Here is a 22,646-nt window from a genome sequence, read left to right as displayed (position 1 = left end):
TTTTTCCTACTGGACTTTAATGGAGTTTTAACAACATATTAAGTTCTATTCTCCTCATATTTTTCCCACAGGGTTTTTGGAGGAATTATTCAAGATTATATACGCTTGTGATTAAGAGCAATATTCTCAAAGTTATACAAAGATGCAAGACATAGAAGAAGCAAGACATAGAAGAAGCAGCTTTGTACAAGGGGAGTGTTAAGAATAAAGTGACGTCATTAGCGCTAAGAGTCGTCACGTGTGTCGCGTACGGGCGTCTTCTCTGTGGCGCCTATTGTAAATGGACGCCTCTCCGGAGGCTCAAATCCTTGTATAAATAGGGCTTTGCCAAGAATCAATAAACACAAGTTTCTCATGAATTCTTACATTGCTAAAGGGCATAGGATGAGGAGGGCAAAGAGCATCAGGTTGGAGAATGAGATGTGGGAAGTTTGCTATTGAGCCCGTGAAGGTAGCACCCCAAGAGCGGAAAGTGGCAGCAAAGGCAAGAGAAGCGATGAACTCGCAGTTTAATAAAGTGGAGCGATGTTACTAGCTTTTTTAGAATTTTTATAAAGGATTCAAAAGATGATTTTTACATGGTTTTCACAAGTTTCCACCAAAATTTGGTTTTCACTGGGTATTTTCTCAGCAAACATTCATTAATCTGGTTTGCCGGACAACACAATAATGATAAGATCCTATTATTTCAGGTACTTGCTTAAAATTTAACAACAGAGCACCCCCACAAGCATAGTTCTCCTTTTGGCCATCAAAGGTTTTCTTGGCCTCCCATTTCATACTAACCACAAGCTTCAAGAAGATTATGTCACGGAGCTTTCAAATGACAAACAACAGTACAATAATCATTGAATTTTTGAAAACTGTTCACCTAGTTGCAGCCAGAATATGCAAACTCAAGCAGAATACCACAGGACAAAACAGCGATATTTTGACAAGCATGCCAACTACCAGCAAGTAGCTAAGTGAAATGACGAGTTAATTTGCTTTATTCAACAATTACTCCAACGATGGATAACACAACATTTGAGCCTCAAAGTAAGTTTGCAAGTCACACTTACTGCATCATTGCATATGCATGGAAAGAGGAAAAGAGTACAGCTAGGAAATGATTCCAAAAACGTTAAATCACTCTTGGCGGATTATAGAACATGGAAATTCCAACTGCTTTGACATTCGACAAAGCTTCACATCTAGTATCTGTGGGACAGCTTCTCCTGCTCCTTGTAGTACATCGCGTACCTACATGGCATCAAAACAAGTCAGGAATGTCAAATGTTTGGCAATCAAAAGACATTCCACTACTCAACTGACAATTTCAATACAATGCTCACAATAAAATGCTGTGAATTGCATACAAGACTATCAAATGTGCTGCTGGCAATAATCAGGAGGTTCAAGAGTACGAACTAATAAAAGTATCTGTTGCCACAAGTCACAACCAAAAGTGAGGGTTTCTTAGAACTATGAAAAGAAACATGTGCAAGATAAGTGGGGTCAGGATACTTGTGAGTTGTGACCAAAGGACTAAACCCAAACTCAATTTCAAGCGTTAACTGATAGTTCAAAGTGTGTTAACTGATAGTTCAAAGTAACGATGCAAATTCACAAAGAATCTATAGATTCAAATCGCTGAAAGGCATGCAAAAGCATTACAGTGATGTCATTATCCATACAAGATACTACAGATCTCGCAAACTTGAAGCTACAATTTCCTGGTTGCAGGATTCCCCATTAACAGTATGAAGCCTAACTTTCATCCGAGGGGGCTTCAACAGTCAGTACTACAACACCAATCAAGAAACCAAATTACATATGCGTCTCATGTACATTAACCAAATTAGATAAGTACTATGTGATAATAATAAACTATATAATGGAGACAGGCAACTACCGTTAGATCTTCTCCTCAGGGCACAAAACATGTGCTGAGTAGTGAACTAGGTCTAATCTCCCCCGCCAATTCAATGCCCCCCCCCCCCCCCCCCCCGCCCCCCACACACAGACACACAAGAAGCTAAAACGGCCTGCACAAACCATTGCATTGAATCAGCAAGGTATGAGTTCCCCCTATCATTTCAAACTCATTCCTCAAAGAAGAAACAATATGCCTGAACAAACCACTGCACTGAATTGACTAGGTCTAAAATCGGGTAAACATGTGCTGAGTAGTGAACTAGGTCTAATCTCCCCCGCCAATTCAATGCCCCCCCCCCCCCGCCCCCCACACACAGACACACAAGAAGCTAAAACGGCCTGCACAAACCATTGCATTGAATCAGCAAGGTATGAGTTCCCCCTATCATTTCAAACTCATTCCTCAAAGAAGAAACAATATGCCTGAACAAACCACTGCACTGAATTGACTAGGTCTAAAATCGGGTAAACATGTGCTGAGTAGTGAACTAGGTCTAATCTCCCCCGCCAATTCAATGCCCCCCCCCCCCCCCCCCCCGCCCCCCACACACAGACACACAAGAAGCTAAAACGGCCTGCACAAACCATTGCATTGAATCAGCAAGGTATGAGTTCCCCCTATCATTTCAAACTCATTCCTCAAAGAAGAAACAATATGCCTGAACAAACCACTGCACTGAATTGACTAGGTCTAAAATCGGGTACTCGATCGAACCCGAAATCGGATCTCGCAGCCAACCGAGAGCCACAGGTGACCTACGCAACCCTAGATCCGCCCGACCGACCAGACATCCGCAGGGATCGTTCGTGGGAGGGGGAGGGACGTACTGGTAGGTGCCGACGACGGGGGTGATGAGGAGCGTGGCGGAGATCCAGTTCTCGGACACCTTGTGGTGGATCTTGGTGGTGATGTCCTTCCACAGGCCCGGCATCACCTGCTGCTGGAACGGCGACAGCGCGTACACCACCGCCTTCATCCGCACCGGCATCTTCCCCATCTCTCTCCTCGCCTCGCCTCGCCGCGCCGCTTCTCCTTCTTCCTCGGTCTCCTCCGGCTCCGATTTACCTCAGGACGATGGGGTGGGTGGCTTCTGGGTCCTTCGTTCCCCGGCTTAGGGCTCGGTATTTACGTCAACTGCGGTTGGGCCACGAGCCCATTCGGCGTTTTTTTTTGAGCCCATTCGGCGTTTTGGACGGAGGCAATATGAATGTAAATAATGGGCCCGGCCTAGTTAGGAAAGAAAAGAAGAAAAAACAAAGAGCGTGCTGCCAGAGCAACTCCAAAGCCTCACAACGATCATCGCCACTTGGCGCGCTCTTAGCCGCCCACTACGTATCGTGCTCCCGGCGCTCCCTCCGGATTTGTTTTTTTAGCACACGTTTTTGGCCTTTTAAATGATTTTTTTTTGTTTTTTCGACGTTTTGGTTTTTCACCGGTCTTCCTTAACATTTGCACCCAAAAATTCAGAAAAAAAATGCGCGAAAAAATGTGTTTTTTTATTTCTTTCGAGCAAGTCACGGTTTTGCTCCCGCGAGAGTCACGGGCATGCCTCTCGGAAACGGAAAAAAGCACGTTTTCTGTTTTTTTTCTTCCGCGAGAGTTACCGTTTTGCTTCCGCGAGAGGCACCGTTGTGCTTTCGCGAGAGTCATGGCAGTGCCTCTCGGAAGCGAAAAAAAAGTGTTTTCGTTTTTTTTCTTCCGCGAGAGTCACGGTTTTGCTTCCGGGAGAGGCACGGTTCTGCTTTCGCGAGTGTCACGACCGTGGAAACGGAAAAAAAACGTGTTTTCTCTTTTTTTTCGTGAGAGTCACGGTTTTTCTTCCGCGAGAGGCACGGTTGTGCCTTCGCGAGAGTCATGGTCGTGCCTCTCGGAAACGAAAAAAACGCGTTTTCTCTTCTTTTTTTTCTTTCGCAAGAGGCACGGTTTTGCTTCCGCGAGAGGCACGATTTTGCTTCCGGGAGAGGCACGCGGTTGTGATTTCACGAGAGGCACGGGTGTGCCTCTTTCAGAAAAGGAAAAAACCCGTGCTTCTGGTTCGGTTTTTTCATCCGATTTTTTTCATGAAAAAAAGTACATCAAAACCTATCAACATGGGATCTAGTTTTGAAGATCTCGACGCAACGGTTCGAGATTTGGATGCACGGTTTAAGAGATAAAATGTTTTGAATAAACGGATCTACGAAAAAATAGAAAACTCTCAGGTTGCGACAAGTGGCGCACATGCAGCGCGCCACTTTTGTCGCAACCTGGGAAGGTGGGAGTGATCTTTGCAATGAGTACTCCTCAATTAGTGATTTTGGCGTGCTGCACAATGAAAACAATGTTGGAATATGTCGATTTGGGCTGGGTCCCGCCCGGATCAGCCGGCCGGCTGGCTGTGAGCGACCTTTGCATTCGTGGCTCGGGCGGTGGAGGCGACGCCGTGGCCACGGCCTCATGGCGGTGACAATGTCCTGGCTGTCTCGTTTCATCAAGCTCAAGCATCTACAGGCGGTCGGTGCGCCCCCCTCTCCACAGGCGTGCCGACTTCTGGATGGTGCCTGGATGGGTCGCTCGTGTTACGTGGCGACGGAGGCGGGCGCGACGTGGGAGGCGGCGATGACCGGCACCGTCGCCGCCCGGGCGGCTAGAGTTGCGTACTGCTTGGGTGCCCCCTGCCTAGATCTGGAGTGGCAAGATCTACGAGGGGCGCCGGTTGATGCCCTCTTCGGTGTTGCGTGTCGGCAGTTGGTTGATGACCCACAAGTATAGGGGATCAATAGTAGTCCTTTCGATAAGTAAGAATGTCAAACCCAACGAGGAGTAGAAGGAAATGACAAGTGGTTTTCAGCATGGTATTCTCCGCAAGCACTGAAATTATAAATAACGAGTAGTTTGATAGCAATATAATTTATAACGAGCAAGTAACAGTAATGGTAACAAAAGTGCAGCAAGGTAAATCCTTTTGAGGCAAATGATAGGCCAAAACGGTTTCTTATAATAAGCAAAGCGTTCTTGAGGGTACACGGGGATTTCATCTAGTCACTTTCATCATGTTAATTCGATTCCTGTTTGCTACTTTGATAATTTGGTATGTGGGTGGACCGGTGCTTAGGTGATGTTCTTACTTGAACAAACCTCCTACTTATGATTAACCCCCTCGCAAGCATCTGCAACTATAAGAAAAGTATTAAGATAAAATGTAACCATAGCATTAAACTTTTGGATCCAAATCAGTCCCTTACGAAGTAGCGCATAAACTAGGTTTTAAGTTTTTGTCACTCTCGCAACCCATCATCTAATAACTACTACATAATGCATTATCTTAGGCCCTAATAAGGTGAAGTGTCATGTAGTCGGCATTCACATGACACCACTAAGGGAATCACAACATACATATCATCAAAATATCGAACACATACCAAGTTCACATGATTACTTGCAACTAGATTTCTCCTGTGACCTCAAGAATAAAAGTAACTACTCACAAATGATAGTCATGCTCAATATCAGAGGAGTATTAAATAGCATAATGAATCTAAACATATAACCTTTCACCGAATAAACCATATGGTAATCAACTACAAGGTGTAATCAACACTACTAGTCACGCACAAGCACCAATCTAAGGTTCCGGTACAAAGAATGAACACAAGTGATGAACTAGGGTTTCAGAGGAGATGGTGTTGTTGAAGATGTTGATGGAGATTGCCCTCCCCAAGATGATAGAGTTGTTGGTGATGATGATGACGATGATTTCCTGACGAAATCGCTCCACCGGAGGGCAAAAGTGCTCCTGCCCAAGTTCCGCCTTGAGACGACGGCGCTTCGTCCCGAAAGTCATCTCTTGATTTTTTCTAGGTCAAAATGACTTATATACTAGAAGATGGACAACGGAGGTGGGCCGAGGAGGGCACAACCCACCAGGGCACGCCTAGGCTCCCTGGCGCGCCCAGGTGGGTTGTGCCCACCTGGTGGCCCCCTCTGGTAGTTATTTGCTTCAATAATTCTTAAATATTCCATAAAAAATCTCCGTGAAGTTCAACTTATTTGGAGTTGTGCAAAATAGGTAGTTTTGACGTGCGTTTTCAGGTCCAAAAATCCAGCTGCCGGTATTCTCCCTCTTTGTATAAACCTTGCATATTATGAGAGAAAAGACATTAGAATTACTCCCAAAAGCATTATTATGCATAAAACATTATAAATAACAGTAGCAAAACATGATGCAAAATGGACGTATTATTGGTCGACAATGCGTGCCTAGGGGTCGATGTAGGGACGGGATGTTCCCTTCCACCCGGGAATGGGTCTCCCTCTTCGTGGTGTAGTTCTTCTTTGTCGGGCAGCCATGTCAGTGGTTTTGGCCTCCTTTTGTCTTCCTGTCGTGGTGGGTCTGGAGGGTTAGGTGGGAGGTGTGTGCTTCCCTTCTTGATAGGTGGTGTCTAAGCGTTTTGGAGTTGGTGAGAGGTTCGACACAAGAAGTCGGGGCAGCGGCCTCAGGTGGTGGGATCTCCGGTGGGCTCCATGGTGACGGTGGTGATTGTGCCTCTTGGTCGTGTTGGCGCATGGGCTATAGCGGCGGGTGACCTTGGCCCTTGCTCTTCTTGCGGGAGTGGCGATGCCCAGATCTGGATCGGGTGGCCTAGTCTTCGTCGTGGTGAGGACATAGGTGCCTCATGGTGGTCAGGTGAGGGTCCGAGTGAAAACTTCACACTTTGGTGCCAGCGATGATGACGCATGTGGGTGCCGCATTCCACTTGAGGATGTGGTCACAGGTATCTCTTCAAGGACAAGGTTCGGCGTCATGCCTGTTCGGACTCGTGAGCAATAATGCTTTTGCACTATGATCCTCGTGAAGGCATTGTCGTGGAGCTCATGCACCGGTGGTCGGACTATGGAGGTGGGCTCAGACCATCGTGTACTATTGGCCGACACCACCTTCATGTTAGTTTTTGTTCAATTTCGCCCGTTCTAATTTCTTTTGATATGCTCTGATGGTTTCCTCACTGTCTTGTATCGCTTGACAGTGTACTATGATCGTCATATATAAAGCTAAGTGAAAGCAAAGATTTTAGAACCATACACTACAAGTCTAGAACCAACTGTTAAGATATTTATGAGAGATCAAGGTTTGGGCATCTCAATCATGATATGTAATAACATTAAAACACACACAAAGACACAATTTATATATACACAATGTGTGTGTGTGTGTATGTGTGTTATGTTGTACAATTGTCAAAATATAATCCAAGGAGAACTTTTGTTACAAATACAATTTATATTTAGTATAAGTCAATTTTTTCGACTTAATTACTAGTTCATAACCAATAAAAATTGGCGACATTATTATGTGGCAACTTAAGTTAATAAAATATATTCTCATTAAGTATGTAATATGGTAAAATTAAAATTAAGAAGGTATAATTTTTTAGTACAAATGTGATGAAATCATTCAACCGAATTGAGATTAATGCAATCGAAACTGAATTGTTTAGCAGTGATGCAATTAATTCATGTAGTTGTTGTCATATAGTACATACGCATATGCTTATAAATATGAGCAAATTCAAGACACGAGCCCAACAAATCTTGAGAGTGATGATCATCTCGGGTGCCTTGTAGTCGCCAGAAATGTCGTATACAACTATTTATTACTTAGAACATTTGGATACAAATAAACATGTTAACTCAATTCGTAAAGATGAATAAACCCATAACATATACTAGATAAATTTGGCTGACCCTTAACATAAGATCATCTCCTAGTAGCCATAATTACCGACGTGCACACATATTTCACTCTATTTGCTTTGCTATAATCTCTTTCACAAGTTCTCTATTAACGCGGATTCCAGTTGTTCTAGTATGGCTCATACCATCTTGAATGCAAATAAACCTGTTAACCAGTTAAATAAAAAGATAAAAGAAGATGAAAAATTAACATACTTAATACAGTCAGTTGGTCCCTTCGAAAATAAATAAGTTGGAACCATTGAACTATATAATGAAAATTCAAACTCCAATAGTACTTAACATGTTGCAATATAATTTATCGGCCCATTTTTTTATATTTTATTGATAAATACATACTTAATTGATTTTATCAAAATAAAGCTAGCAAATTGATATGATTTGTTCATGGTTGATGAACGGGACCAATCATACAAGGATGAATAAACCCTTGAAAATATCTGATACAATAAACTACCTTGTTCAAAAATAAAGGAAAGCTGAAATCTTTAGGCCAAATTAATCACAAGCCCACCTCGGGTATTGAAAATGTCACAATAGTTGCATAGTCCACCTTCTTTTTACTTCACTATTCACGAATCACTAATACTTCACTAATTTCATTGTTACAATAAGTAGGCAAAGCAATATGATCGGTTCATCGACTATTTACGGGAACCAACCAAAACGGCAGCCGCGATAGCTCTGTGGCACCTTCGCATTCCTGCACCACCTCTTTGTTTGATCCGATGTTGTACATGTGTAAGCATTTGTCGTGAGGGCTCATCCAGTACAAGGTGTTGGGACGCAACCTAAACTTGTTGGCCGGACACCACGCTGCATGACTTGAGCTCGCAAATATTGCCCGGCCGCCAATGTTGTTCACCTTAACACACCTTGATCTACCAAAACCCATCTTATAGATGGCAACATCATTGACAGTGCGCAAATCGAAGCCCGCAAAGAAGATCCACACCGTGTGAAGCTTGCCGTCCAGGTCCAGGAGAAAGCTTTTATAGTGCACACATCCATCATCGCTTGGATGATAGGTAAGTTCGATCCCCTTCGTTTTCACGGTGCTCCACGTCGGCTCCGGTGAGAACTCAAGCACGCCATACTTAGTATTATTGATTGTATAGTAGAATTTACCACTGTACGGTGTCAAGCTGTGGACGTGCTCCTTATTCCACCACTGAGATTCACCAATCTTCACCAGCTTGCCCCCAAGATCATACTCATGCCTTACCCACTCCGGCGTCGCCGAACCGACGTGGCAGTACCATAGAACGGTGCTTTCATATGGCTCGGCCAAAACCACCGTGCAACTGCCGGGAGCCGTTGGATCGCCTGACAGCGTGCAATCAGAGTACACGGGCGGAGCTTGCGCCATCGAAGGCAACACAACCCGGCCGTGCTCCGGATCCTGCGGGTCCCACAGAAAGGTGGCCCAGGTGTCTGGGTCCCAGGCGAGCACCCAGCCCTGCGCGGTGACCCAGTTCCGCTGGGTTAGGGCATCTCCACTAGGCCCCCCAAGAAGCCCCCCAGGACCACTTTTTAGTCGCCGGTAGTAAAAATATGTCCCAGCCACGCCCCCGGGCTCTCGATTTTCGCTGGATTTCACAAAAACTAGCGCCGGCACTCTCATGCAGAACCCAGCCCATCGGGGAGCACCTGGGGGCGGAGAGAGAAGATTTTGCATGCATTTGGCCCACAGCCAGCCTTCCACTCTCTCTTTCCTCCTTTTTTCTCCGGGTCCCACCCACTTGCATGCCCTCTCTTTTCGTTCTCTCCACCAAACGCACTGCTCCTTGCACCGGCCCGCCTCCACCACCACGCCGCACCTTCCCGCGCCGCGAAGAAGTAGCCTTGCTCGCGCCCCCAGCAGGCCGTGCCGCTCCAGCAGCTCCCACGGCGGCGCCGCGCTCGGGTCCGCCTCCACAGCAGCAGAACCCGCGCAGCTCGTCCTCAGTCGGCTCGAACGACTCCATCCCCTGCTCCAACACCGCCGCAGGAGGGCGCCGGAGCAGGGAGGCGGGGAGCTCGTCCATCAGCACCGTCGCGCTGGTGCCGCAGCCGTTGTCCTTCGCGCGCTCCAGCCACGGCTACAACGAGCCAGGGCGACCCCGGCTCCTTCGCGCGCTCCACGGGCGGCCTCGACCACAACGAGCCACGGGCGACTCCAGCTCCTTCGCGCGCTCCACGGGCGGCTAGGGCGGGAGGCCGGGCGCGCGTGGGGCGGCCGGGCTGGCCGAGGCGTGGCCGGCACGCCTCCCACCTCCTTCTCCTCCTCCTCTCCATCCTCGTCGGCGGCGGTCAGGGAGGGCGCACGCGGCTAGGCACGCGCGCGCGCGGGCGCGGCCACGAACGCGAGCGGTCGATGCAGGATGCCACGGCGGTGAACGACACCTCATACAGAGGGTTCTTCCCGTCGGTGGCGTTCGCGGAGAGGGCCCGTCGCAGGTGGCCGCGGCTGCTGCTCGGTCGTGGGGCGAGAGGGGGAGGCCATGGGTGCAGTGGAGCGGAGTGGAATGTGGTGGTGGCGGTGCGGGGAGGCGGGAGAGAGCGAGAGCGAGCGAACGGCGGCTTCGGCCATGGCGTCCAGGGAGCGAGGGAGAGAGCAGGGGGGAGAAGGTGTCGGGCGGCATCCACGAGGGGGTTTGCTGTCCAGACGCGTGGCAGGAGGCGTGGCGCGGTCGGGGTCGGCTGAGGCGGGCGGCTGGGAAAATTCTCGATCGCATGAAAAATAATTCGCCGGGCCAACCCCAGGAGGCAAAAAAAATGCCTCCTAGGGGGCGCAACAGCTGGAGATGCCCTTAGCAGCGGGCCGATCTCGCATGGCCGGTAGTCGCCGTCGGAGGCACCGTACAGCTTCATCGGACGCTTGTCGCCGTAGTTGAGGACGAGGCACGGCAGAGGCGACATCGCCATGGACGAATGATATATTCCTCGCGCGCGCGTCGTGGCAGCTTATGATGATCTTCCGGTGACGGGGCGATGCCGCGGAGTTATGCTAGTATAGGACGATGTATTCTGGTGCAATACGGAGCCGTGTTTGGGTCTGGTTCGTGTGGCGCTCGGTCTCTCTGTCTCTCTCTAGTCCCGGCCCGCTGGATACTCGATTTCGTTTTTTTAGAAACGGAGGAGGACCCCGGTCTCTGCATCTGGATGATGCATTCAACCATTTTATTAGTTATCCACACAAGACCTTATAAAGTCATACAACAGTAAGAATAAAGTCACCGTAGGGTCCACCACGTTTTGTTTCCCTAATAGGCGACCGAGAGGCGATCGCGGAGGCGATCGGGAGGCGGCGCCTAGGGTTAGGGTTTCGAACGTCGGGTGGTGATCTTCAGGGTAGCGAGGGCGTGGCAACGGCGTTGCGACCTGGGCTGTGCCCTGCATTGGGAGCTCCTACTCGTTGGGGTGACCATGGCGTCGTCATCGAGTAAGGGAGAGAAGGCGCCTGCTGTGGCAACGACCCTGTCGAAGCGGACACCGCAGAAGACGGGGGAGATGGGAGACAAGGCGTGCCGAAAATCCTCAGACTATCCGGCCGACGGCAAGACCACGGAGGAGGCGGCGTCCCTGTCGGCGAAGATGGGGCCCTGCCGCTGACTGAGAAGGAGGCGGCCGGGTTTGTGTTTGAAGATCCTGACCCAAGGACAAAACGGGAGATCAAGTGGGCTGTTGTGGGCAAATCCTTTTCTCTGCGACCTCTAATCAAGCACGCATTCGAGAGAGCTATGCAAAGAGCTTGGGGCCTCCACAGGGAAGCCCAATTCAAGTTGCTAGGGGGGAATATGTCATGATCAGGTTCGGTAGCGAGGGGGACTGGAAGCATGTTCTTAATAATGGACCATGGCAGCTTGGCTACGACAGAATGCTTATGAGGGAAAACAATCTGGGGTTAACCCATGAATGAGCGTAAGATTATCTCTCGAGTTGAACATATAAAATACATCGAGAGTAAGGTACGAAGATAGAATAAGAGGTTCCCAGCGGATAGATAGTTGCTCGAAGTCTGAACCAGAGTGAGAAAGGGGTTCAGAAAGGCGAGGGTAGGTATTGTGTCTGATACCAGAATAGATTACTAGGCATGTGGCCCATGAATTACATACGAAGTCAAGCTCGAGGAACAACTTTGACAACAAGGTGTACAGGAGAGTCAGGTTTCGATCCTGTGGAACTGTGGGTTATGGGCCCACCATGTGGGTTAAAAGTAGGAAAGGCGGTGACGTCTTGCACAATCATGTAAGCAAGGCATGCCAGAGGAGAGTCTGTGGGTCATGTCGGCAACAACATAGGTACCAAGGGCGAGGGACGAAGAGAACCATTTTTCTGCTCGTTGAAACGAGGCGGACCAATAGGCAAGGTTCCCGTCCATCGGTGGTTACCGGAATGTCATCAACAATAGTAACAAGGTCTTACCGACAGAGTTGTACATCGAGGTGTTTGCACAAGCAGTGGATTATTACTGCTTATATCATATAGATCATAGAAAAGGTTTAAACAAACCAATGGAAGGAAAATATGATCATCAGATTAAACAGAACAATGGAAAGGAAAATATGTTTAAACACATATTTCAAGGGTATATCCTTCCCAAGGACAAGCAGAGCAAGATATCCATGGCAGGATATAAAGTAGAAAACCATTTAGGTAAGGGGGAGGAATCTCATGATATTACCCATACCACGGTGTTAGGATAAATGATAAATAAAATCTAGCATCGTGCTTTAAATGTTCCTGTTGAAAATCGGAGTACCATTGACATGCTTCGAGATAGCATTGACAAGGTCTTCAGGTGAAGATCAGACTTTGGAAACACGAAGGATCCATCAGGAATAACTTGTAGAATAAGTCCTACAATTTCCTCATGGATGAATGGATAACCTTGCTGAAAAGGAATCTATAATGATAGGTCCTCCAGCCGGGGGGGGGGGTGCTAGGCATGACATCATGTTACCGGGTCATCAAAGGATCAACATCATGACTCTTGGAAAGTTGTCCCAACCATCATATCTGACCGAGATTCAGATCCGATTGGTGTCAGGATACCTCAGACTTAGGATACGTGAGAAGAAAAGGTGCAACGCAAATTGACGAGATGACATTGTAAGATTCTCGGGGAAATGAACTATGAAGTGATTTCCGTTAACAAGAGTCCATCATTAACCCAAGGAGAGGACAAGGAGGTGTCTGGTGAACTCAACGGCAATTCACCGAGATTCCCAAAAGATGGATTTCCACCATTAAGTGAACAAGGAGATAACATTTGTCAGATCAAATGATATAAGGAAGTATGCTCGAGGAAAACATACACAATTAAACATTGGTTGAAAGGTGCGCCCGAAATATGGATTGGGTTGCACGACCAATGTCAGAATGGTGATTCAATTAGCGAAGGACTTAGAATGAACTATCGCCCATTCACTTCAAAGCAATAGGGTTGTTAGAAGTTTTGAATTCACACGTCATAGCTCCATTGTCGGTATTCCGGTTGAAAACAATACGGGGACCAAGGAATGAACGAAGATGGCAAGAAGTATTATGATATCAAGAATTATTAAGAGGTGGTGAAATTCTCACCACATTCTTGACAAAAAGAGATGGTAATACTTCCGAGGTAAGGAAGATCAACTGCTAGGTAGTAGTGATCTCAAGGTTTACACAAAACACGAACAAGTTGTGTTGAACGGAGGGCAATAAAGTGGTCGATGAGAACAGGAATCATCGAGGGGCAAGGATGGTATTACCCATCATGAATTCAATTGAATTCCTGGAAGAGCTCATAAGGTTGATGATGATCACGACACAATTGTCGAGAGATTTCATGCAGATGTAGTCAATCAGCAACGACATCAAGTCAAAGGAATGATGAAGCAAGAGGTTATTGGAACCACAGTTACGACACGAACTCGAACTCAAGCTTGTTGTTTAAGGTGAAAGGGTATGACGAGGAAAATCGACGTAAGGTTAGTTCATCGTCGAAAATTGGTGCTCCGAGAATAAGGACCAGGTAGCACCGTTAGAATCGTCACGACAATGATATAGCCAAACAGGCTAGGAATGGCGTGATCGGGTAACAAACTCGTACTTATAGAAGCTTACTGAAGAGTTGTTGAACCGTAGAGCGGACTCGGTTCAGTTATCGGTGTCTTTGAGTGTTCAATAACTCAGAGCCCGCAAAAAATTGGAATCAGTGGGAAGGTAGCACTTGATGAATAACTCATAACAAGTTATGCAGTTCCATGATAATCTCGAGATACCAGGGGGGTAATACTCGACACAAGATCAAAGTAAAGGTTGGACTGGTGTATTGATCCATAGAAGACAATTGTTTTAACTTGTCCGAGAAATGAGATCAAAGAAGAACAATCATGGTCGGAACCACGGTTGCAAGGGATCAATTCACAGATACCATAGGTTAGTTATCAAGGAAATAGTTATTGTTACAAGAAGCTTTCATGATAGGATATATATCGCGTCCATGGGCATGAACACAAGTTCAAGGTCGACTCCCACTTCTCCAATGCATAACCTTTCATTCACTTCTCACGTTCGATGAAGTTGCAGTGTTGAAATTTTGTATGGTGACGCACCAGAAGAGTATGACTCGTGAAAACTTTCGGGTTCACACGGTTTAGAGAAGGCATATGTTCAACCCATAGGGGCTTCTTAGAAACATATACCACAAGTTTCAAGAGTAAATAACACAAGCCCGAAAGCAGAGCATGGTTGGCCAAGCAGAGGATACAACTTAACAAGGGCATCATGTATCAGGGGAAGAACTCACAAAGTGATCAAATGTGAAGGACACTGTCGGATAACAATCCAACACAGGACTTGATGGTCCACAAAGGATCTGATGTGAGTATCGATACTCAACTAGAAGAGGAAGGAATGCGAATGCAACAGGTTATGGAATCATCTGAATAATTCAAAGCTAAAATGCAAAGGAATTATGATTTCCAAAACAAAGGATCAGAAACAGACGTTCTGATCAAGGACGTATCAATTGAATATACCAGAGGCACAATCGATGACAGATAGTTTGGTCGAGAACCAGCTCATGTTAGAAAGACGTCTGAGCCGGAGAGATAATTTAAAAGGATCAACTGATGATTGCGTGCATTCGCAACATATTGAGTCAACAGACTCAAAATGATAATGACAAGGAATGTCAATAAGATTTCTATACTTATGGGATTAATCATAATGAAAGCAAACAAGAAATTCCAAAGCAATAGGTTGCTGAGGATTTTCGGAATACCGGGTGGTATTTCAAAGACTTTTGTGTAACACATGAACAACTGGGGGATGAGCAGATACTCGATAAATGCGAGAATTAACCGTAGGGGTATTCAAGTGACAAGAACAGCAAGGCAGTAAGCTCAAGGGATTATCAAAACCACGACGAGTTTTTCAGGGTATCTTGTAATAATAAGACCAACTGGGGATGATATAAGAATAACAACTGTAAGTAGTTACCCATAAGGGTTGACGGTGGAAGGGGAATTGCAAACGCGATGAACACAAGTTCTCGGGTTAACAGCGGAAAGTATCTTCAGGGTCTTCACGTGCAGCAGACGATCATCAGTAATAAGGGGCTCTCCGGGTGAAAGTGATAACAAGATCCTAATGTTAGATTTAGCAAAATTCATTTAACCCGAATAGAAGAGAGATCAGAGTCCCCGAGTAAAGGTCGAGGAGTAAAAGATCCTAGTACCACCCGATGGCGACGTGGGCCCGTAAGGCACACAACCATGTTAGTAAAAGTTTTGCAATGACTAGACTCGACTTCGGCCAAGGAGTGTGGAAGGGGGATTCCTACAGGCAGTCGGCTCTGATACCAACTTGTGACGCCCCCGATTCAATCGTACACTAATCATGCACGCAAACGTGTACGATCAAGATCAGGGACTCACGGGAAGATATCACAACACAACTCTAAAACATAAATAAGTCATACCAGCATCATATTACAAGCCAGGGGCCTCGAGGGCTCGAATACAAGTGCTCGATCATAGACGAGTCAGCGGAAGCAACAATATCTGAGTACAGACATAAGTTAAACAAGTTGCCATAAGATGGCTAGCACAAACTGGGATACAGATCGAAAGAGGCGCATGCCTCCTGCCTGGGATCCTCCTAACTACTCTTGGTCGTCGTCAGCGGCCTGCACGTAGTAGTAGGCACCTCCAGTGTAGTAGGAATCATCGTCGACGGTGGCGTCTGGCTCCAGGGCTCCAGCATCTGGTTGCGACAACCAGGTAGAAGGGAAAGGGGAAAAAGAGGGAGAAAAGCAACCGTGAGTACTCATCCAAAGTACTCGCAAGCAAGGAACTACACTACATATGCATGGGTATATGTGTAAGGAGGCCATATCGGTGGACTGAACTGCAGAATGCCAGAATAAGAGGGGGATAGCTAGTCCTATCGAAGACTACGCTTCTGGCAGCCTCCGTCTTGCAGCATGTAGAAGAGAGTAGATTGAAGTCCTCCAAGTAGCATCTCCAAGTAGCATCTCCAGTAGCATCGCATAGCATAATCCTACCCGGTGATCCTCCCCTCGTCTCCCTGTGGAAAAGCGATCACCGGGTTGTCTGTGGAACTTGGAAGGGTGTGTTTTATTAAGTATCCGGTTCTAGTTGTCATAAGGTCAAGGTACAACTCCAAGTCGTCCTGTTACCGAAGATCACGGCTATTCGAATAGATTAACTTCCCTGCAGGGGTGCACCAACTTACCCAACACGCTTGATCCCATTTGGCCGGACACACTTTCCTGGGTCATGCCCGGCCTCGGAAGATCAACATGTCGCAGCCCCACCTAGGCAAAACAGAGAGGCCAGCACGCCGGTCTAAACCTAAGCGCACAGGGGTCTGGGCCCATCGCCCATAGCACACCTGCACGTTCCGAGGGCGGCCGGAAGCAGACCTAGCCTAGCAGGCGTTCCAGTCCAATCCGGCGCGCGCCGCTCCGTCGCTGACGTCTGAAGTGCTTCGGCTGATACCACGACGCCGGGATACCCATAACTACTCCCACGTAGATGGTTAGTGCGTATAGGCTCGTAGCCAACTCAGATCAAATACCAAGATCTCGTTAAGTGTGTTAAATATCCGCGAACGCCGAACAGGGCCAGGCCCACCTGTCTCCTAGGTGGTCTCAACCTGCCCTGTCGCTCCGCCTCAAAGTAACCGTCGGGGGCCGTCGGGAACCCAGGCCCACCTCTACCGGGATGGAGCCACCTGCCCCTTCAGCCCCCATCTCCGAACAGTACCATAAGTAATGTAACTGTGTAAAGTATATAGAATATGCCCGTGATCACCTCCCGAAGTGATCACAACCCGGTAGTATAGCATGGCAGACGGACAAGAGTGTAGGGCCACTGATGGAACACTAGCATCCTATACTAAGCAGTAGGATAGCAGGTAATGGTAACAACAGTAGTAGCAAGGACAGGCTATGCATCAGGATAGGAATAACGGAAAGTAGTAACATGCTACACTACTCTAATGCAAGCAGTATAGAGGAGAATAGGCGATATCTGGTGATCAAGGGGGGGGCTTGCCTGATTGCTCTGGCAAGAGAGAGGGGTCGTCAACTCCGTAGTCGAACTGGGCAGCAGCAGCGTCGGTCTCGTAGTCTACCGGAGAGAAGAGGGGGGGGAAGAAACAATGAATACCATGCAAACAGATGCATAAAGATGCATGACAAGACAAGTAACGGTGCTAGGGGTGCCCAATCGCGGTAGTAGGTGATACCGACGAATGGGGAAAACATCCGGGAAAATATCCCCGGTGTTTCGTGTTTTCGGGCAGAGGAGCCGGAGGGGGAAAGTTGCGAGTTCGATAGGTTAGGGGTGTGTGGCGGACGAACGGACTGCGTATCCAGATTCGTCTCGTCGTTCTGAGCAACTTTCATGTACAAAACATTTTCATCCGAGTTACGGATTATTTTATATGATTTTCCAAAGATTTAAGCAATTTCCGGGATTATTCTTAATTCGAAAATAAAATGGTTAATTGCTAGATACACCCAAAAGTGTACCCAGCCGGAGTGCCCGTACGGCTGACAGCGGGCCAGGGAGGTTCCAGTCAGCAGAGTTGACCCAGTCAACATTTGGCCGGTCAAAAGGTCAATAGGGTTTTGGTCCCACTTGTCATTGGCTCATCTAGCTAACTGCAGTTTTAAAATAACTATTCTACTTCATTAGGTTAACTAAGATTAATTAATTAAGTTAATTAAATATTTAACTAATTAATTAATTAATTAATTATTTGTTAATATTATTTTTTTAACCCCTTTTTTCAGAAAAGGGGGGCGTGGGCACCACTGGGCAGTGGCCCATAGAGCCAATCTAGCGACGGGCGAACGGGCACCATTAGCCCGGGATTACTGTAGCTTAATTATCCGGGCGTCACAACTCCGTCCGGCGGTGAACCTGCCGAACTCATGATACAACATCCAGGGAGAGACAAAGGCCGCGACGAACACTCAGGTGGTCTCCATTACGAGCGTTAAATTTGTTAAATACACCATTCCGCAGCCTACCCCTGGAGGGAGACGCCTTTAATCCGTCCAATCCCTTGCTTTCCGCACTATTTGTATCATTTCGCACTCATAGCAGACCTCCTTGAATAAAATGCAGCATTTTTTGCCCATAATTGCATTACTTTCTATATATATATGTTCATTTATGACATGTTGCATCCGTATATTTTGGTACGGCCGAATACACCAGGGGCTTATGTTCCCCGCATTATGGTGTGATAAAGTCCGAACACTTTCACGAGTGCGGCACCCCGAACTTATAGCATTATATGAATCGGCTCCGAATCATGTCTTGGGTCAATAGTTGGGTTTGCCCGGCTCCCATATTTGGCACCTTACGTTTCCGTTCTATCGGCTAAGGTAGCACTGGGAGAACCACTGCGATTGCGGCCCGGTTGAGCCGGTTAACGCCTCATTGGAGAAAGCTAAAACTGACCGTCATGATAAGGCGAGAGACTGGTCGTCGTTCGAGAGGTTTTTTTGGGTCCTTAAAGACCTACGCCACTTCGAGCAAAGTTCCGGATAATGTCCGACGAAGGCGTGGATAGCGCCCCTAATTCGGTCTTCCGAATACTAGGGGCTTCGCCGAAATTTAAAATTATAGAATTCTATGGCTAAGTGAGAGTGTTCAAGCACTATAAGTCCGGTTGCCTTGTTCGTTGTGTTGAGCGCCTCCCTAGATGGACCCAAAAATGGGAACAAGAGTGCTCAAGTTTATCCCGAACACCCCAGCACTCGTGGCATGGGGGCTGAAGCCGACGACTTGCCATCTCTCAGATTTAATAAACGGCCGCACAGAAGGTAATATTTTAAATTCAACAAGCGTTGCTTAGCGCATATGAACAAAGTTTTCAGCGCACAAGATACTACATAGCGAGTTTACTCAATAATTACATCTCGGGGGCACTCATCCGCAATCTTGCGGGCACCCTTTAGGACAGTCTTATAATACATTTCGGGCGTACGATATTCCTTGCCCGTTGGTGGCGCGTTAGTGATTAGCTTCTCCGCATCCAACTTGCCCCAATGCACCTTTACACAGGCAAGGGCCCGACGAGCACCTTCAATACAGGCGGAGCGCTTGATGACCTCCACCCAGGGGCACGCGTCCACCAGCCGCCACACGAGGCCGAAGTAGCTCCCAGGCATGGCCTCTCCAGGCCACAACCGGACTATGAGGCCCTTCATGGCCTCCTCAGCTACCTTGTGGAGTTCGACCAGTTGCTTCAGCTGGTCGCTAGGGGGCACCGGATGGCCGGCCTCATCATACTGAGACCAGAAGACCTTCTCCGTCGAGCTTCCCTCCTCACCACGGTAGAATGCGGCGGCATCGGATGCACTGCGAGGCAAATCTGCAAACGCCCCTGGAGAGCTCCGAATCCGGGTAAGTGTCAGGTAGTTTACATTAACATGCTTGCTTTGCATGAAAAATGCCTTACCCGCCGCTATTTTCTTCACATCTTCCACCTCCTGAAGGGCCTTATGGGCCTCGGCCTTGGCAGCTTTGGCACTTTCGAGAGCCGAGGCAAGCTCGGACTCTCGAGTCTTTGAGTCGCGCTCCAAACTCTCATGCTTTTCCATGAGAGCCTGGAGCTCTTGCCGAACCGCCGCCACCTGCGCCTCCTGCTTTTCTCGCTCTGTCCGTTCCGCGGCCGCACTGCGTTCGGCCGCGGACACGGCTTCCTTCAGGGTTGCCACCTCGTTCGTGGCCCCTGCAGTACACATGTTATCCTTGTCATTTTTTGTTGCAACCTAAATCCTTTTCTATAAGGTACAAGTTCAAAGTGGTGTTACTCACCTTCTTTGTCCTGGAGCTGCTTCTTGGCGCGGCTGAGCTCTTGCTCGGACCGCTCGAGCTCCTGCTTCAAAGCACCGACCTCCGCAGTCAGTGCGGCAGAGGTCAGCAGTACAGCCTGCAACCCATATTGACATAATTTTTAGCAACCCTGCGTATATCTTTTTTTTTCAGATGCTCAGTCCGGCTTTTCTTTCCGAACACCGAACCGAGCATCAGGGGCTACTGTCTATGCGGTATTACATTACATATTTTTAACTGCTTACCTCAAAGCCTGATAGAAGGCTACTGAAGGCTTCGGTTAGCCCGCTCTTGGCGAGCTGTACCTTCTGAATCACCGCACTCATAATAGTGCGGTGTTCTTCCTCGATGGAAGCGCTCTGGAGCGCCTCCAACAAATTGTCCGGCGCCTCCGGTTGGACGGAAGCCGCCGGCGTCACGGTCATGCCCTTCTTGCGAAGGGGCCGCCGGCCGGACTCCGGAACCACTGCGGGTTCTGATATGGAGTCCGGCGTAGAGTCCGGGAGGCCGCCTTGTGGCGCCTCCGGAGCCTCCCCCTGATGGGTCCCTTCTTGGGATCCCACCTCGGCGTCCTCGGGGTCGCGAGGGGTAGAGGCGGTCGGGATGGAGTCTACATCCGACGGAGCCAACGACCCGCTTTATGAAGCGGGGAGATCATCATTAGCCGGACTACAGGCAGCGTGCAGCATCAAAACGACACTATGTGACACAGAAAAAGAAATTATAACTCATTCAGGAATCCGGATACTTACGATCTCGCCGGAGGCCTGGCCCTTGAAGGCCATTCTTCCTCGCCAACGTTGATGTTGGCGGAGCTGTCCAGGGGAATAGTCCTTCCCCTCTTGGACCCTTCGGCCTCCCCTGTTGGGGAAGCCTTCCTCTTCCTCTCTCCCTCCTCTGGGAGAGAGTCCTCCTTCTCCTCCTCATTTTCGGGGGAGGAGTCCGCCCCGGAGTCGTCGGACACCTGAAAATGGGAACTCTTTCGAGCACCCATGGCCTCCTTCTTGGCCTTCTTCTCCGGCACCACGTGCGGTGCCGGAACCAGCAGCCTCGCTAGATGGGCGTCTACTGGGTTTTCTGGCATGGGAGCCGGGCAGATAATCTGCTCCGCCTTCCTCATCCAGTCCTGTCAAAGGAAAAGGGGAAATTAAAACCCGCATAGAGTCAAACTATGAAAAGCAAGTGTCCCGTAAAGGGGTAGAATCACTTACCTCGTCGGCTTTGCGCTGCGAGCGAAATCCGCGATCTTCAGTCGCGGATGCGGGGGCTTCGGCGCCCTTAAACAGCACCCTCCAGGCACCTTCGTACGTCGTGTCGAAGAGCCCGCTCAGCGCCTGGTGCTGTTCCGGATTGAACTCCCACAGATTGAATGCCCGCTCTTGGCATGGGAGAATCCGGCGGACGAGCATGACTTGGACCACGTTAACCAGCCTGAGCTTCTTCACCAGCTTCTGGATACAGGCTTGGAGTCCCGTCAGCTCCTCCGAACTACCCCACAGCAAGCCCTTCTCTTTCCAGGAGGTGAGCTGCGTGGGGATACCAGATCTGAACTCGGGGGCCGCCGCCCACTTAGGGTCGCGCGGCTCGGTGATATAGAACCACCCTGATTGCCACCCCTTGACGGATTCCATGAAGGCCCCTTCGAACCAAAGGATATTGGGCATCTTGCCCAACATGGCGCCTCTGCACTCCGCTTGAGTGCCCTTCACTACCCTCGGCTTGACATTGAAGGTCTTGAGCCACAAGCCGAAGTGGGGCTGGATGCAGAGGAAGGCCTCGCACACGACGATAAAAGCCGAGATGTTGAGGATGAAGTTCGGCGCCAGATCATGGAAATCCAGGCCGTAGTAGAACATGAGCCCCCGGACAAAGGGGTGAAGTGGAAAACCCAGTCCGCGGAGGAAGTGGGGAAGAAAAACGACCCTCTCATGGGGCCTGGGAGTGGGGATGAGCTGCCCCTCGTCGGGCAGCCGGTGCGCGGTGTCGCCGGACAGGTAGCCGGCGCTGCGCAGTCTTTCGATGTGCTCCTCCATAACGGAGGAGGTCATCCACTTGCCTCCCGCTCCAGACATGACTGGGGAAGGTTGAGACGAGATGTGCGGGCTTGGGCGCTGGAGCTTGAGTGCGCGGAGATGGATAAGCAAAGGAGGAAGAAGGCGTAGGTGAAAAGGTTAATCCTTATCCCTTATATGGGCGGGCGAAGTCTATGCGTCCCCCACCGGCCTGGTAAAACTCGCTTATCCCCCAAGCGTCACCATCAATGGCGCGGTTGGGTTACCCACGTCCGTATTGATGAGAATCCCGGATTAAGGGGAACACGATCTCTGCTTCGACAAGACGTGCCAAGGAAACCGCTTCGCTAAATGCGCTGAGGCGGTAAAGTAAAAAACGGTTCAAGTAATGGCTTGGTAGTGGTGTGACGTCATGCCGCAAAAAACGTCAGCAGATTGAACTTGTGTATATATTATTCTCTCTACGGTGAAATGTGGAATTTATTTTGCAGAGCCGGACACTATCCTGGTGTTCACAATCTTCTATCATTCGGAGGAGGAACCCGCCTTGCAATGCCAAGCAATATACGCGTCGGACTTATCGTCATTGAAGCCTGGTTTAGGGGCTACTGAGGGAGTCCTGGATTAGGGGGT

At 48.6% G+C, this 22,646-nt stretch overlaps 1 protein-coding gene across 1 annotated transcript; it reads right to left on the bottom strand.

Moving 5' to 3' along the window:
* Positions 1 to 971: 971 nt before the first annotated feature.
* Positions 972 to 3,026, bottom strand: LOC123139025 (cytochrome b-c1 complex subunit 8-1, mitochondrial). Its single transcript, XM_044558855.1, has 2 exons — positions 2,746 to 3,026; positions 972 to 1,242 (listed from the first exon to the last, which is right to left on the bottom strand). Exons 1-2 carry the CDS (start codon positions 2,913 to 2,915, stop codon positions 1,194 to 1,196), a joined length of 219 nt encoding a protein of 72 aa, XP_044414790.1. The 5' UTR covers positions 2,916 to 3,026; the 3' UTR covers positions 972 to 1,193.
* Positions 3,027 to 22,646: the final 19,620 nt, after the last annotated feature.

This window comes from Triticum aestivum, chromosome 6B (assembly GCF_018294505.1).
Source record: "Triticum aestivum cultivar Chinese Spring chromosome 6B, IWGSC CS RefSeq v2.1, whole genome shotgun sequence".
Classification (NCBI taxonomy): domain Eukaryota; kingdom Viridiplantae; phylum Streptophyta; class Magnoliopsida; order Poales; family Poaceae; genus Triticum; species Triticum aestivum.
The sequence above is the reverse complement of the archived record's forward strand: the minus strand, read 5'-3'. Positions and strand labels throughout refer to the sequence as shown.